Consider the following 13,107-nt stretch of genomic DNA (forward strand, 5'->3'; position numbering starts at 1 on the left):
ACTTTTACATTTGCAATCCCTCATAAAGAAGAAATTGATGACTGATATATATATATAGTTTATGACAGAATCTAAGGTAAAATATTTCAACAAGCTATTTTTTTAACATAATTTTTCATAAAATTATTATTGCAATTATTATTTTATATATAATTATGAAAAATATGAAAATGTATATATATAAATATATATACACAGGGTGATCTGCAATTCCCGCATTCAGAGTACAGGACATGATACTTTATGTTAAAACAAACAATTTTTTCCTTTAACAAAATTGCACCCTATAAATAATTTTTGCGTTTACTTGTATAACTTCAACCTGTTTTTCTGCAAAAATTATTTGTCGGATGCAATTTGCTAAAGGAAAAAGTTGTTTTTTGTTGTTTGTTTTTTGTGCTAAAACGAACAACTTTTTCCTGTAAATTACATTCGATAAATAATTTTTGCGTTTACTTGTATAACTTCAACCTGTTTTTCTGCAAAAATTATTTGTCGGATGCAATTTGCTAAAGGAAAAAGTTGTTTGTTTTAGCATAAAATATCATGTTTGTACTCCGAATGCGGGAATTTCGGATCATCCTGTATATATTACATAAAATAGAAAACAATAATATTAACAAATGATAACAGAAATGAGTAGAAATGTTAAGACAAATTATATATAGAATTCCGCCTTAGATGATAAGTTGTATTCAACCACTTCATTCTCGTACATTTCAATACTCTGCAAAATGACCAAATGAATGTGTATTATTTTACAAAATCATTAATTTTATAAATAAACGTTACAATTGCTTTCGTTATACTTTATTAACGTGTTTTTTTCTATTTGCAGGCATTAAACAATAAAATAATATTATTTTATTCTTATATAAGAATTGTATGTTTTTTCTTCATTTAATAAAAAACAGAAATTAATTTTTTAAAACTTAATTTGCAAACTCTAAAGAGAACCATAAAGAAAAGAATGCTGTCTTCCACGTTCCACAAACTTACTTGTGGAAAATCCGGTATATTATTAAAAAAGACCGTTAGGACGAAGAGCTATTAAACTTACTATATTGATGTCCTTGTCCAGCTCTTCTACTTGTTTTTCATGCGTAACCTTCAGCTTCTCTTTCTCACGACCCTGCTTGATCTCTATAGTCTTTCTCTCTTCCACGAATTTCTTCGTATTCTGTTGCTTCTTTTCGCGAAGTCGTCTATCCTTCTCACCCTTTGTCTTCAAAGTCTTATCATTCATCACCTCTTTCGCCGTTTCCACGGACACTTTCGCTTGATTGGTATTCAGATCCTTTATGTCTCTACAATATTAACGTGTTTAAACGACATGGTAAAAAATATTATAACTTACGCTATTGCAAAGATTTGTCATTGGGAAATATAATAAAACAAATAAATGGTGTTGTGAACCAACTTGTCATGCTTCGTCTGCAATTGTTTAATTTGCGTAGCTTGCACAATCTCGATCAGTCTCTTCAACTCGTCACGAGAGCTCTGCGTTTGATTCTTCAATAAATCCCATTCCTCTTTCCTCTGCTTTTCCATCATGGTGGACCATTGAGCTGTTTGTTCGCTTATAATTTTCTTGACATTCGCGTCTTGCGTCAGAGTATTTTTGCTAAAAATATCATGTACGTTAAATAGCATATTAAATATATAGAGTGTCTCAGGATTTAACGGACAAACTGTAGGAGTCTGTTCTATCAGTGGAAATATAAGAAAAAAATGTTATATGAAGTTTAACTAGAAATGCTTTATTGCGAAATTATAAACAAATATTGAAAAGGAACATTTTGGTGGTATTTTGATAGAATATTGATATTTTGTGGCAGTTATTGTTTTATGACAATGGAAATCTAACATCTTCAATCTTTCCACACACGAAATGTATACTTTCATATTCTGTGTAATGGAAAATATGTTGTTTCCTTTTTCATGCTTCGTTTTAATATTTGTTTATAACTTTGTAATAAAGAATTTCTTACCAAATTTCACATAACATTTTTGTCCTATTTTCATTTATAAAATATATATGTTCCCGTAGTTTATCCTTTAAAAATAAATCCTGAGATATTTTGTATATAATATTAGATATAATATTCTGAATTTCTCAAATTTTTTTCGTGCAATAGAATTACATTGAAATAGAAAACTTCAACGCACTCTTTTCCTCTAGTTAATTTTTCGATAGCACCACAATGATTCTTCTGCATAGTTTGCCTCTCTTTAACGTGTTTCTTCTTCAGGGTATCCAACTCTTTCTGGTGCTTTTTACCCATTTTAAAACCTTTCTCCTTTTTCAAGAATTCTAACGTAATAGGTTCCAGTTTCAATGCCTCTGAAATTATGTAAGAATTGTATACATACCACATGTATAACAATTAAATAATATTTGATACAATTTGTTCCCTTACCATTTAATTGAATCGTATACTATAAAAATATAATTATATATAATTTTATTACCCTTCTTCGCTTCTTCTTCTTTCTTCTTTTTAGCATCTGCCTTAGCATCGGTCTGTTCTATTCCGAGTCCCTTCATCGTCTCAGTTTGCTTCTCGGCGGCCTTGCTAAAACCGCCCGGATCCGACAAGGCGGCCATAAAGTCTGAAATTGGAGGCGTGCTTGTGAGAGAACGCCGTGAAGAGTGCTACTATTTTTGAGCCGCTGGGATACTACCTTCGAATCCATCGGGGACGTAAATCTTCAACTCTATGTTGCAGAAAAGCATAGGCAACGCCATTGGAAAGTTCGCTTCGGTCTTCAAGGAGATATGTCTGTAGCCAGCCTGAAGGCCGTCCAAGGGTAAGATTCGCTGTCCGAGCAATTTGCCATTTTCTTCGTACACACCTGCCAGAAATGAAACATAACTATTGAAAAATATTTGAGTTGTAGAGACATCAATATTTATTTACTTCAAATTTATATTATAGTGGATATCCACGTAAAGAAAGAGGCGTTAGTACCAAATCTGAGTACTGCTAAATCCGGAAGCACGACCTTCCGGAACAAGAACGGTTCTTCGTTGTAGACCGGATTCAGACCGTTCGCTGGCACCATCCGTGTTCTGAATTCCTTCTTGATCGTGTCTGCTGGTAGACCGTACATGTCCACCTCCACGTACGTGCCAACTTTCTTATCCGACAAGAATTGCCCGGCTATGACTTGAACCGCGCATTGCGCGGTGATGATACCGTCGACGTCCTCGGAAAAGGGATCGAAGCTTCGATCGGGTCTTCGCATGAAGTCAGGTTTTAACAAATAACCCGTCGTACCATTATACTCGAATTTTCCCTGATTGAGCTGCATCGGCAAATCAGGAGTTTGGAAATTCAAAGCCACCATCTGGCAGCCGGCGTTCCAAAAAACCTAAATAAAAATGAGAGTCTCGCATAAAATAAGTATATGTAAAACAAGATGATCCATTTTTTCTCAAAATAATATTTAACGAAAGAACGTTTGATGCAATCCGTATATATATTATTAAATAATACACGAAAAAAACGCTTTTACTAAAGAATCTAAAAATTTAAGTATTGTAAATAAAGATCTGAAAATAATTTTATTGAACCATATTAAAACAATTATGTAAGTAACTCACAAACATGATCAACAATGCTGCAAAAAAATGTTAACATTCTAGCTTGATAGTCATAATTATTTTGAGTACAACAGAATTATTTTTAGATTTGTATCTAACTAAATTTTTAGATATATTAAAACCGTTTTTTCTATGCAGAGATATAACGTGAGTAATAACTCTGCGGGGAATCTAAACGCGTTTGTGTATCGTCGCAGTTACCTGGGGCATGTAATTCGATGAATCAGCCCTCGTGCCCTTTGGATATATTCGACTCATTTGCCGCTTGTTGTAATTAACGAACTCCACGGAGTGAGTTTTCAGATAGTTAAGAGCAGCAGTCTCGGAGAACGAAGACATATTATGATGTATATTCTTGCCTGCAACGTCGGGGTCGAGACATTAGTACATGTCGCGCGCGCGACACGTGCGCACGTGTACGCTCATTCATTTAACTCTCCTTAAGTCTCCAGGACGTACGCACTACCACATAAACACCCGCTACCTCGGTAAATTTAAGACATAATATGGCACACAAAACTCATCGCAAGAAAGAAAGAATAATATTAAATTTCACGCATTTACAGATTCACGTATTCGCTGGATAAAATTTTTGCATAATTTTTACAGATAACATCTTAGAAACTTCCAAAAAATTTCCACGAAATCTAGACAATAATTTTAACACTAGGGCTATCGACTAATATAAAGTTTTTCTTTGTTTTTCAAAAGAAGCAAAAAAATGTAAAAGCAAGTGAGGCGAGAGGTAAAAAATATTTTTAAAATTGTGAAAATTATTTAAATTATATCGTGTTTACACTCATTTTAATCAAAATGATATTGTCAGTATAATAAAATTACTTTTAATATAAAATGAAAAATAAAAATTTTTAAACTTTATTTTTTATTTCTGTTGTTTTGGCGATATTATTTGATAAATAGATCTATGCTGAGCATTGAAACGTGTGCTCCTAATGATGTACTTCAACAAATTTAGCTCGTTATTTAATGTACTGCGAATTAAAAAAGATTGAAAAATATTGGACTACATAATTATACTTATTTTTACTATTTAAATATATTATATATATATATGTATTTCTTTGAAAAAAAAGGATAAAGAGAAAAAATAAATTAATCAATTTAATCATTTACATATTGTGCAAAAATGCGGAAGTTAAAAAAACACCGTTATTTTGATAAAAATTTATAAATCCGTTATTTTGGCTGCTTTAGTATTCTAAGTTAAAAATAATTTTCATAAATTCTGAAAGTTATCACAAATTCATACGTTGATCATCTTAACTATACAATTATTATTATTATACAATTACTGATAAGTATAGAATGTTTCGATAAATGGTATCACGTACTCTCTGCAGCTTCGAAACTTTGAAACTTTATTGGCTGCGCGTAGTTTATCATTGCCGAGAGATAAGGATGAACTCGCATTGTACTGCCTGTGTATTGAATCGCTTGTACCTCTTCAGTACCTTCGCCTCCGGCAGGAGCTTCGCCTTCCTGCACAACGTATCAAAGGCAATGTGTAAAATTGTTGATTTTTCAAAAAGAAGAATAAGAGTGAGAAAAATAGAATGAGATTTAACTGTTTGCAAATTCAATCAATGTGGTTAATCACCTTCGGTGGCTCTGGTCCTGGAGGTAGAGCAGCTGCGGGTGCACTGGCATCTTCTACCATTTCATCCTTGTCTTCGAATTGTCCGGCGCGGAAAAGCTCGAGCTCGATTTTTTCCACTTCCGGCTTCAATCGTTTATTTTTTATCAATATTTTGCGTTTCAACGCATTTGGCGGAGGAAGAAGACATCCAGGCTCAAGCTGGAAATAATGTACACGTTCACATATATGATTAATTTTAATTTGCTAATCGGATCATTAAGCTGGTTCTACATTAGTCACATCGCAACGTCGCGCGTCGCAAAAGTGTCGCAAGCGTTGCGGTCCAATTAGAGTTGAGTTTGCTTGATGTTGATTGGACTTGCGACGCTGCAATCTACTACCATAGAAGCAGCTTTAAACGTGGTGTCTTTTGACGCATCTCTCACTCACGGGATAATCTTTTAAGGGCTCTTTCAGCAACAGGTCACCAAATATTTCATCGCAATATTTAGCCAATTTATATTGCTGCTTCATGCAGCAGTGATTCTCGAAACTCAGAATTAAGGGATACTCGGAAGTGACGAACGCAGTGTCTCTTATAGCATAAATCACATCCTTGAAAAGGATGTCGGTACACATAGCTTTGCCGTGAGTTATAATCGGCTCCTCATCTTCGCCCTTTCCATCCCAACAGTCTAATTCGACGCACCTGCAGTCACAATAGTCTTTTTTTCATATTCCATCCGGAATCATTTTCCATCCAAAATATTTTTCGATCTGTATATCGTTTCCTATTCGATGTATATGTCGTCAGTCGTTACAAATTGAAAGATTATATTACCTGCAACCAGCAAGTAGAACCTGTCGATACATTTCAACAGTGCTCTTGCCACCGATCTGACGGCCGCTAAGATAAGTGTTATGGCTCGAATTGATATAATAATGCGAGAGCGGCTGGTCCATGTCCATCCATTCTTCCAATTTGTCTAAAAATACCGGCGCGTTTTCATCTGACATTAAGTATCGTATAAAACCGTCCTTCGTCAGTTTCTCTGAAAATAATAAAAGTAGAACACCGCATAAAAAAAATGGACAATAACGAAAAAAACTAAATTTTGTGGAGGCTCACTTTCCGCTTTTGCTTTCTCATCCGTTTCGTAGTCATTGATGATCTCGGTACATCTCTTCTCTGTATATAGTGGATATAAGATCTCATTGAGTAGCGGATCTCTCTGCTTTGTATTCATAAATTCTACCAATTGCTGCAAACTTATGGTATCGATTTTCCCTTTCGTGCTATAAACAAGAAAATAGTGATACGTCCTCTATATAACGTGAGAAATTATACAAAATCCAATTTAATACTTACATGGATTGAAAAAGCTCCTCTATATCATTCCTAGGACATATCTTGAAGTATAAACTGTAAAATTTATCAAACGTGAAGGCCTCTGGTTCTATTTTGTCATTCTAAAATGTGAGAAATAACAATTTATAAAATATAATATGCGCGCGCGTTGATATATTTTCTTATATTATTTACACACGTAAATGAGAATTGATATTTATGATCTGAATACAAATATCAATTCTCACTTACAATTAACATCAACTTTGAGATATTTAAATATCAAATAATGCTATACGCCAAATAATATTTAAAAACATATAAACTTCGTATACATACGAGGTAATAACTTTATAAATATACAAAATAATACTATTTTTTACGTGTAGATTTACGTGCAAAAATCATTTGCAAGCGAAACACTTATATTGTTGAATTAAAAGGTATTAATTCTCTATTCCATTTGAAATGGGAAAAAGTCGTGCAACTTGCAGCGATAACTTTGAAATTTTCTTAAATGAACTTTAAATAAACTTTATTGATCGTATTCACAAATGTTAATTAAGGCTTTTTCCTTTTGAAAATTCTCTTATTGACTTACCTTTCCACTAGGCAAACCTAGTTCCGATAATCCTTGATAAACGAGTTTCTCGGTCTTTCCAGATGCAAAAGTCTTTGATATCACTTTTACAGGAACCTTTCCTTTCGAATCGACTTGGAAACTTAGCCGCATCCAACTGGCAGATCCGATTAATGAGCAGCCAAATTTTATTTAATGATCAAAATAAACATCAGCGTTCGAATAAATATTTGTTATATTTTTGCAGCTATATTGGATTCGAATTAATGAATACGTACTGCTTCATAAGCTGTATTGTTGGACAAACGTTACTTGCTTTCGTATTGTGCGTAATTAAACGCAAACCAGCTTGCCAATCCTGAATTGATTAACCACAGATTAACATTAACATATAGAGAAGTTAGATAAGAAGATAATTGAGAGCACTAATTACATTATCGATAAAGCAATACAAAATAAATGCAAATGGAAATCAAATGTTTGTATATTTAACTCAAAAGATAAAAGAGCAAATTGAATAATTAAATTAAATGTTAAATTGTAAGTAGGTAATGTAATTCTGTATGTTAACGGTCAATGCTCAATTGTGTCAGTTGCCATGAGTAATTTAATTATGATAATATAACATTATTTTATAATTAAATTAAAAAAGAATCCCGAGAAAAAATATTTTATGTAGAATTATATAAAATTATATAGTTATATATATATATTATAGTTATATTATAAGTTTATGTATACAATTTTAATTATTTCATAACTTTTTGATTATTACCTTAGCCGTTTGTACATCCGGGCATACAATGTGCTGATAAGTAATATTCGTATAATCTACTCCGGAACAGATAGTTAAACTTTTTTGGTCTAATTGCTCAGATGTTCCGTGTTTACTTAATTTATTGCATAACTTTGGATCCTAGATAAATCGATCGTCGACGTTACTCGATGAAACAAATCATTACTATAACATTGCTCTCACAGATCATTCCAGCAACATTGCAACGATCCAGCAATATTACAATAACATTGTAAATGTTGCAATGTCACTGCAAGCTTTTATGATGTATGGATTATTTTTCTTTATACGAATTTTTTTTACCTTCGGCATGCCCCCATAACGAATATCGCTCACTTGAGCCAATTCTATAACATCGCCATCCTACAAAAAGTCATGAGTATTATTTACGTCGTGAGTTTATTTATTAAAAAATAATAACCGAACAAAATTTGTCTGTTTAAAAGTAAATTTACAAAGATTCTGCGATAAGCTACCTTGCCGTCACTTTTCCAATATATGAAGAAACCGTACTCATCGACTTTAAATAGGCAATTCGGCTCGTATTCAGTAGTCTCCTTGTCTTCAAACCATCGATCGAACACCGAGCCATTTCTCAAGAGCTCCGGCACTTCGATGCGCCAATTAAATTCGAACTTCTTTGTCATGGTTCGGCAACTTTAAGCGGAACGACGTTAAGGGAAACTTCAATGCGAACTTGAGCTTGCCCGATGCTCAAATGAGAGAATGCCATCGCGGGACTTGTGTCCCAGAAACGCATAATGCAATTAGTTATATCTAATTTACCGTATGAGGATTCAATATGATGGAAACCCGCTGCGTAACAGAGATTCTAAACATAAGCGCGCTTATAGCGAAACCTTTTCTAAAGTTATCTGTATTATACAGTTTAATAGCCAAATATAACCATGAATTGTTATAAAGAGAAAAAAGTGATTTGTTGTGACAATGATAAATTTTGTTTTAACATTTCCGAAGATAAAATGCTATGAAAAAAATTAAGAGAGTAATATGGAAAAGTCGGATATCGTTGAGAAAAATATATTTTTGGACAATATATAATAATTTATTAAAATTATTATGATTAACGATGTTGTACACATTAGATTGCGTATTGACTGCGATATATACAGAAATATACTCTTATGTCAAATCAGTGCTTGTCTATATAATCTATCACATGACAATGGCGTAAAGAGTAACAGTTTACAAGAAATAACACTTTATAAGAAGTATATAACAAATATGTTCTTATCCTAATGACTCTTTCGCAAGTGATTACCGTCCTTATAACAAGATTATAAATATGGAATGTTGACTGCCACGATAGTTATCGTAATGACCGACGATAAACATTTCTTATTAACGAATGACATTTCTTATTAACCGCAATTATTCCTCAAAATGCTTTGGCATCCTGTGTGTGGATTAAGTGCTGCGTGAAAAGCTAATCGTGTTCCTGCGAGTTGATATATTATATTATCACGTCTGAGGCTTCATTTGATTGTAGGAATTCAGTTGTATGGATGTATTCATGTCCGTTTGTGGCTCCTTGAGCATGTCCTCTGGCAGATTGTGCATGGGCTCCATGCAGTATTCCTGTCCGCAAACTTTGCACGCCTCGAAGTGTGGTTTGATGGAATTTTTGAATCTCTGTGGATGAAAGTTCTTGTATAGAAAGCGAAATATTTTTTCTTTTCTAGCGATACTTTTTTAAAGTTATTTTTAGTAAATTTTTTTTAGCAATCTAACAATATTTTCAATGGTATAATAGGCTTTTTTATTGATGATATGAAAAATCAATAGTATTCAATTTTCTGTTAATTTTTAAAGATATTTTCTATCAATTTTCAAAGAAATTCTCTCGTTATAATAAAGACATTATTAAAATAATATATAACATTTTTATATATATGTTTTCATAGTAAGATAATTAACGCTAGTAACTACCGACAATTAACGTATACTTATTTAAAATAATACAAAGGAAAATAAGTTCTATATATCTATTATAATATAAGGAAATTTAATTATATATACATATTGCAATAAAAGTCATGGTAAATCTTAGAAAATATAGTGCTGTACATTTAATAAAAAATTACAACTAGTCATTCAGATTATTTTGATAGTTCTAATGTTAATTTTTTTATAATGAATTAATTGACTTCAATTCAACAGTGTCAATAAAACTTAACATACTTCGGCAAACGTCGCACCATCCGCTCTGATGAACACACAAACGGCAAAAGCGGGAATGCAAATTAAGGAGAGAGACGCGATGCCCCATCCGATTGCTTCTGCCCACCATGGATATATGTAATCACCGTTGTGGTAGGTCGGCGGTTCATAATCAATTAAACTGAACACCCATACAGCCTAAGAAGATAAGATAATTATAATAATACTGTCGTACATATCTTGAAAATTGCCGACTGCATAAAGATAAGTGCGAGGGAGCAGGATTGAAAGCGGGCAATTATCTATATAATTGTTACCATCAGATAAAAACAAGATATATCATGTTTTTCTGAGAATAATAGTTGCGCGAACGTGAATAATTGACGTTTGTGAATCCGTTTCTAAATCCGGAATGTTTTGTCGTACTGTTTTTCTTTGCAGTCAATATTTTTTTACGCTTTATTTAGATATATAGATTATCGATACAGAATAAAAGTTTTAATATCTTAAAATTAATATTTTTGAATACCATTATAAGAAGAGGCGCAGCGAGGAACCAACAGAACCGGAAGTATTTCGAAGGTAAGCGTCCAGTCATCTCCTTGACGTTATTGCACAGTCGCCGTACGCCGTAAAGCCACGAGATGGCAATTACTTCGAAGAACGCCAAGAACATGATAGACATCGATGCGGCATAATGATCTATTAGTTGGAAAAAATAAATACCGCCCTGAGGCAGTCAGAAAATCATTTAGTAAGGGATAAGAGTGTTAGTTTTTATTACACTGTAAACATCAATTCGAGTGTCGTTTTACCTGCGTAATATTTGGCAATCCAAATAAGAACGAAATGACGCATATAAGGAGGACCAGCACTTCGTGGCAGAGAAGATGACGCTTCACCCAATTTGGGAAACCGTCTTGGATTGACGTAACAACCACTTCAACAACGGCAAACTGAAATTTCGGAGTTTATATAATAAAGCATTACAAAAGTCTAACTATTATACGATTTTCGAAATAGAAAGCTTGTTAAAATACGATTTGTATTTATTAAGCTATTGAGTAACGTGACTCGAGTATTTGTTTTTCCTTCCATGATTAACGCTGTTTGCATCTCCATAGATAATTCGCTCGACGATACAATTCGACGTAATTGTGTTTGTTTACAGATTAATCTGTAATCGCGTGTGTACACAGCATTACGATAGGAAATAAAGCTTTATCTGTCATTATTTGTCATATATGCTTACTTGACTGTTTAACGAAAGGCAGACCAGCATAAAGAAAAATAGCACAGCCCAGAGTTGAGAAGCTGGCATCTTGGCTAGCGCTTGCGGATAGATGACGAAGACTAGACCAGGTCCTTGAACGGAAATTATGATTTATCTATAAAATGTCAGGGGGAGTTAATCTGACGATGTAAAATAAATGAGGAAAAAATTAAAAAAAAAGATGCAACACAGTCTCGACATTGCAAATTCTACGTCTTATACCCTTTCTCTCCATAACGCGCGTGACATACTTATATTGATACTTACACAATTTATCATATTTAGCGTGACGTAAACTTCATTTCTATACGTACCATCGGTTAGGACAGCATCGACAGACATGTTTTGCTCCAGCGCTATATTGCCGATTGTGGCGAACGAGAATATTCCAACTAGTAAACTACTGAAGGCGTTTATGAGTGAAACGGCGACGGTGTCTACGAGGATTGTGTTGTGGAATCGATTGTAACTCGCAAAACATATCATCGAGCCGAAAGCTATTCCTACAGAATTGAAGACTTGCGCCGCGGCGTTAATCCAGACCTAATTAATAAATATTGATAATAAATGATATAATTAATAATAATAAATATTAGATTGATATATGAATAACACAACTAATTATAAGTAGGAAAATGCCATTTTGATCTGAGCTAAATCTTGATGCTTAACCTTTAGAGGATGGGGTTCTATTTTACAGTTTTTCCTTGAATAAGATTTATTATAATTCATTATTTTATTACAGTCTTTGTCTCAAAATATGAATATACTGTTTCAGCTACTATAACTTTCTCATCCTGTAAAGATTAATAAAATTTCAGTTAAAATTATAAATATTCACAGTTCATTTAAACTGGATATTTATAACTAACTTTAATTTTAATTAACATTCAAGGTGAAATACTCTTTTTTATCATGTAAAAAAGATACGATTTTAATTTGAAGTTAAGTTGTTAATATAATATATATGTTTAAGCTTTAAGCAATAATAATGTATATTTATACTTCACTTGTATACGTCTTCACATGTACATCTTTCACAGTAATAGAATAATTTCTATTATTAATTACGGCTATTCTATTATTCTATTACTCATCATATTTCTCATTCTTGTTAATCGCGAAATCGATATTACGATACCTTTGCATCGCCAAGCAATTCCCAGCGTGGATGGAAAAAGAATTGCAGACCTTTCGCGGCTCCTTCTAGAGTGAGGGATCGCGTGAGGAAGACCACGATTAGAAGAAAAGGCAGCGTTGCTGTCAGATATCTCACTTGTGCTGATGACTTAATGGACTTCCAGATGGAAAAATATACCATGATCCATGCAGTTATCAAGCACGCCACGAGCTCCCATCTCAAAATCCCCGGCTCTTCGATGCCACTACTAATTTGCAGAACCTTGTTGCTGAAATAGAAAGACAATTATTCTTTCTTTAAACACTTCGAAGCTACAAAACGCGATCGTTTTACGAACTATCTTACATGCGATATAATAACTGGATATGTTTTAAACTTTTTTTAAAAAGTATACATATATAGTAACATATAATATTATCCATATATTTATACAATTATAATAACAAATTGAATTAATTAGTTTAAATATTAAAAAAATTACTCGAAGAAGTCTTCGGATGGTGTTCTTGTCAGATTCGGCCGAGTTCGATTATCGATAGACCCATAACTAGGTAGCCAACAGCGCGGCGAGTTCCACGAATTGT

General features: G+C 33.2%; 2 protein-coding genes across 2 annotated transcripts in view; both read right to left on the bottom strand.

Annotated features, from left to right (window-relative positions):
• Positions 1–385: 385 nt before the first annotated feature.
• Positions 386–8,653, bottom strand: LOC108722318 (1-phosphatidylinositol 4,5-bisphosphate phosphodiesterase). Its single transcript, XM_018447348.1, has 19 exons — positions 8,405–8,653; positions 8,232–8,291; positions 7,908–8,048; positions 7,411–7,490; positions 7,154–7,289; positions 6,574–6,674; positions 6,334–6,500; positions 6,046–6,256; positions 5,655–5,913; positions 5,226–5,423; positions 4,960–5,107; positions 3,809–3,966; positions 2,973–3,375; positions 2,686–2,856; positions 2,473–2,613; positions 2,170–2,344; positions 1,421–1,624; positions 1,061–1,307; positions 386–727 (listed from the first exon to the last, which is right to left on the bottom strand). Exons 1-19 carry the CDS (start codon positions 8,573–8,575, stop codon positions 659–661), a joined length of 3,240 nt encoding a protein of 1,079 aa, XP_018302850.1. The 5' UTR covers positions 8,576–8,653; the 3' UTR covers positions 386–658.
• A 328-nt stretch (positions 8,654–8,981) lies between these two features.
• ine (solute carrier family 6 member inebriated) overlaps positions 8,982–13,107 on the bottom strand; it is a 14,373-nt gene continuing 10,247 nt past the window's right edge. The window contains exons 5-12 of the mRNA XM_018447232.1: positions 13,005–13,100; positions 12,524–12,791; positions 11,697–11,925; positions 11,362–11,474; positions 10,925–11,065; positions 10,639–10,839; positions 10,131–10,307; positions 8,982–9,581 (exon numbers count right to left, since the gene is read on the bottom strand). Coding sequence (XP_018302734.1) covers positions 9,411–9,581; positions 10,131–10,307; positions 10,639–10,839; positions 10,925–11,065; positions 11,362–11,474; positions 11,697–11,925; positions 12,524–12,791; positions 13,005–13,100 — 1,396 coding nt within the window. The 3' untranslated portion in view covers positions 8,982–9,410. The remainder of the gene's footprint in view (positions 9,582–10,130; positions 10,308–10,638; positions 10,840–10,924; positions 11,066–11,361; positions 11,475–11,696; positions 11,926–12,523; positions 12,792–13,004; positions 13,101–13,107) is intronic.

This window comes from Mycetomoellerius zeteki, unplaced genomic scaffold, assembly GCF_001594055.1.
Source record: "Mycetomoellerius zeteki isolate Tzet28-1 unplaced genomic scaffold, Tzet1.0 scaffold20, whole genome shotgun sequence".
Classification (NCBI taxonomy): Eukaryota; Metazoa; Arthropoda; class Insecta; order Hymenoptera; family Formicidae; genus Mycetomoellerius; species Mycetomoellerius zeteki.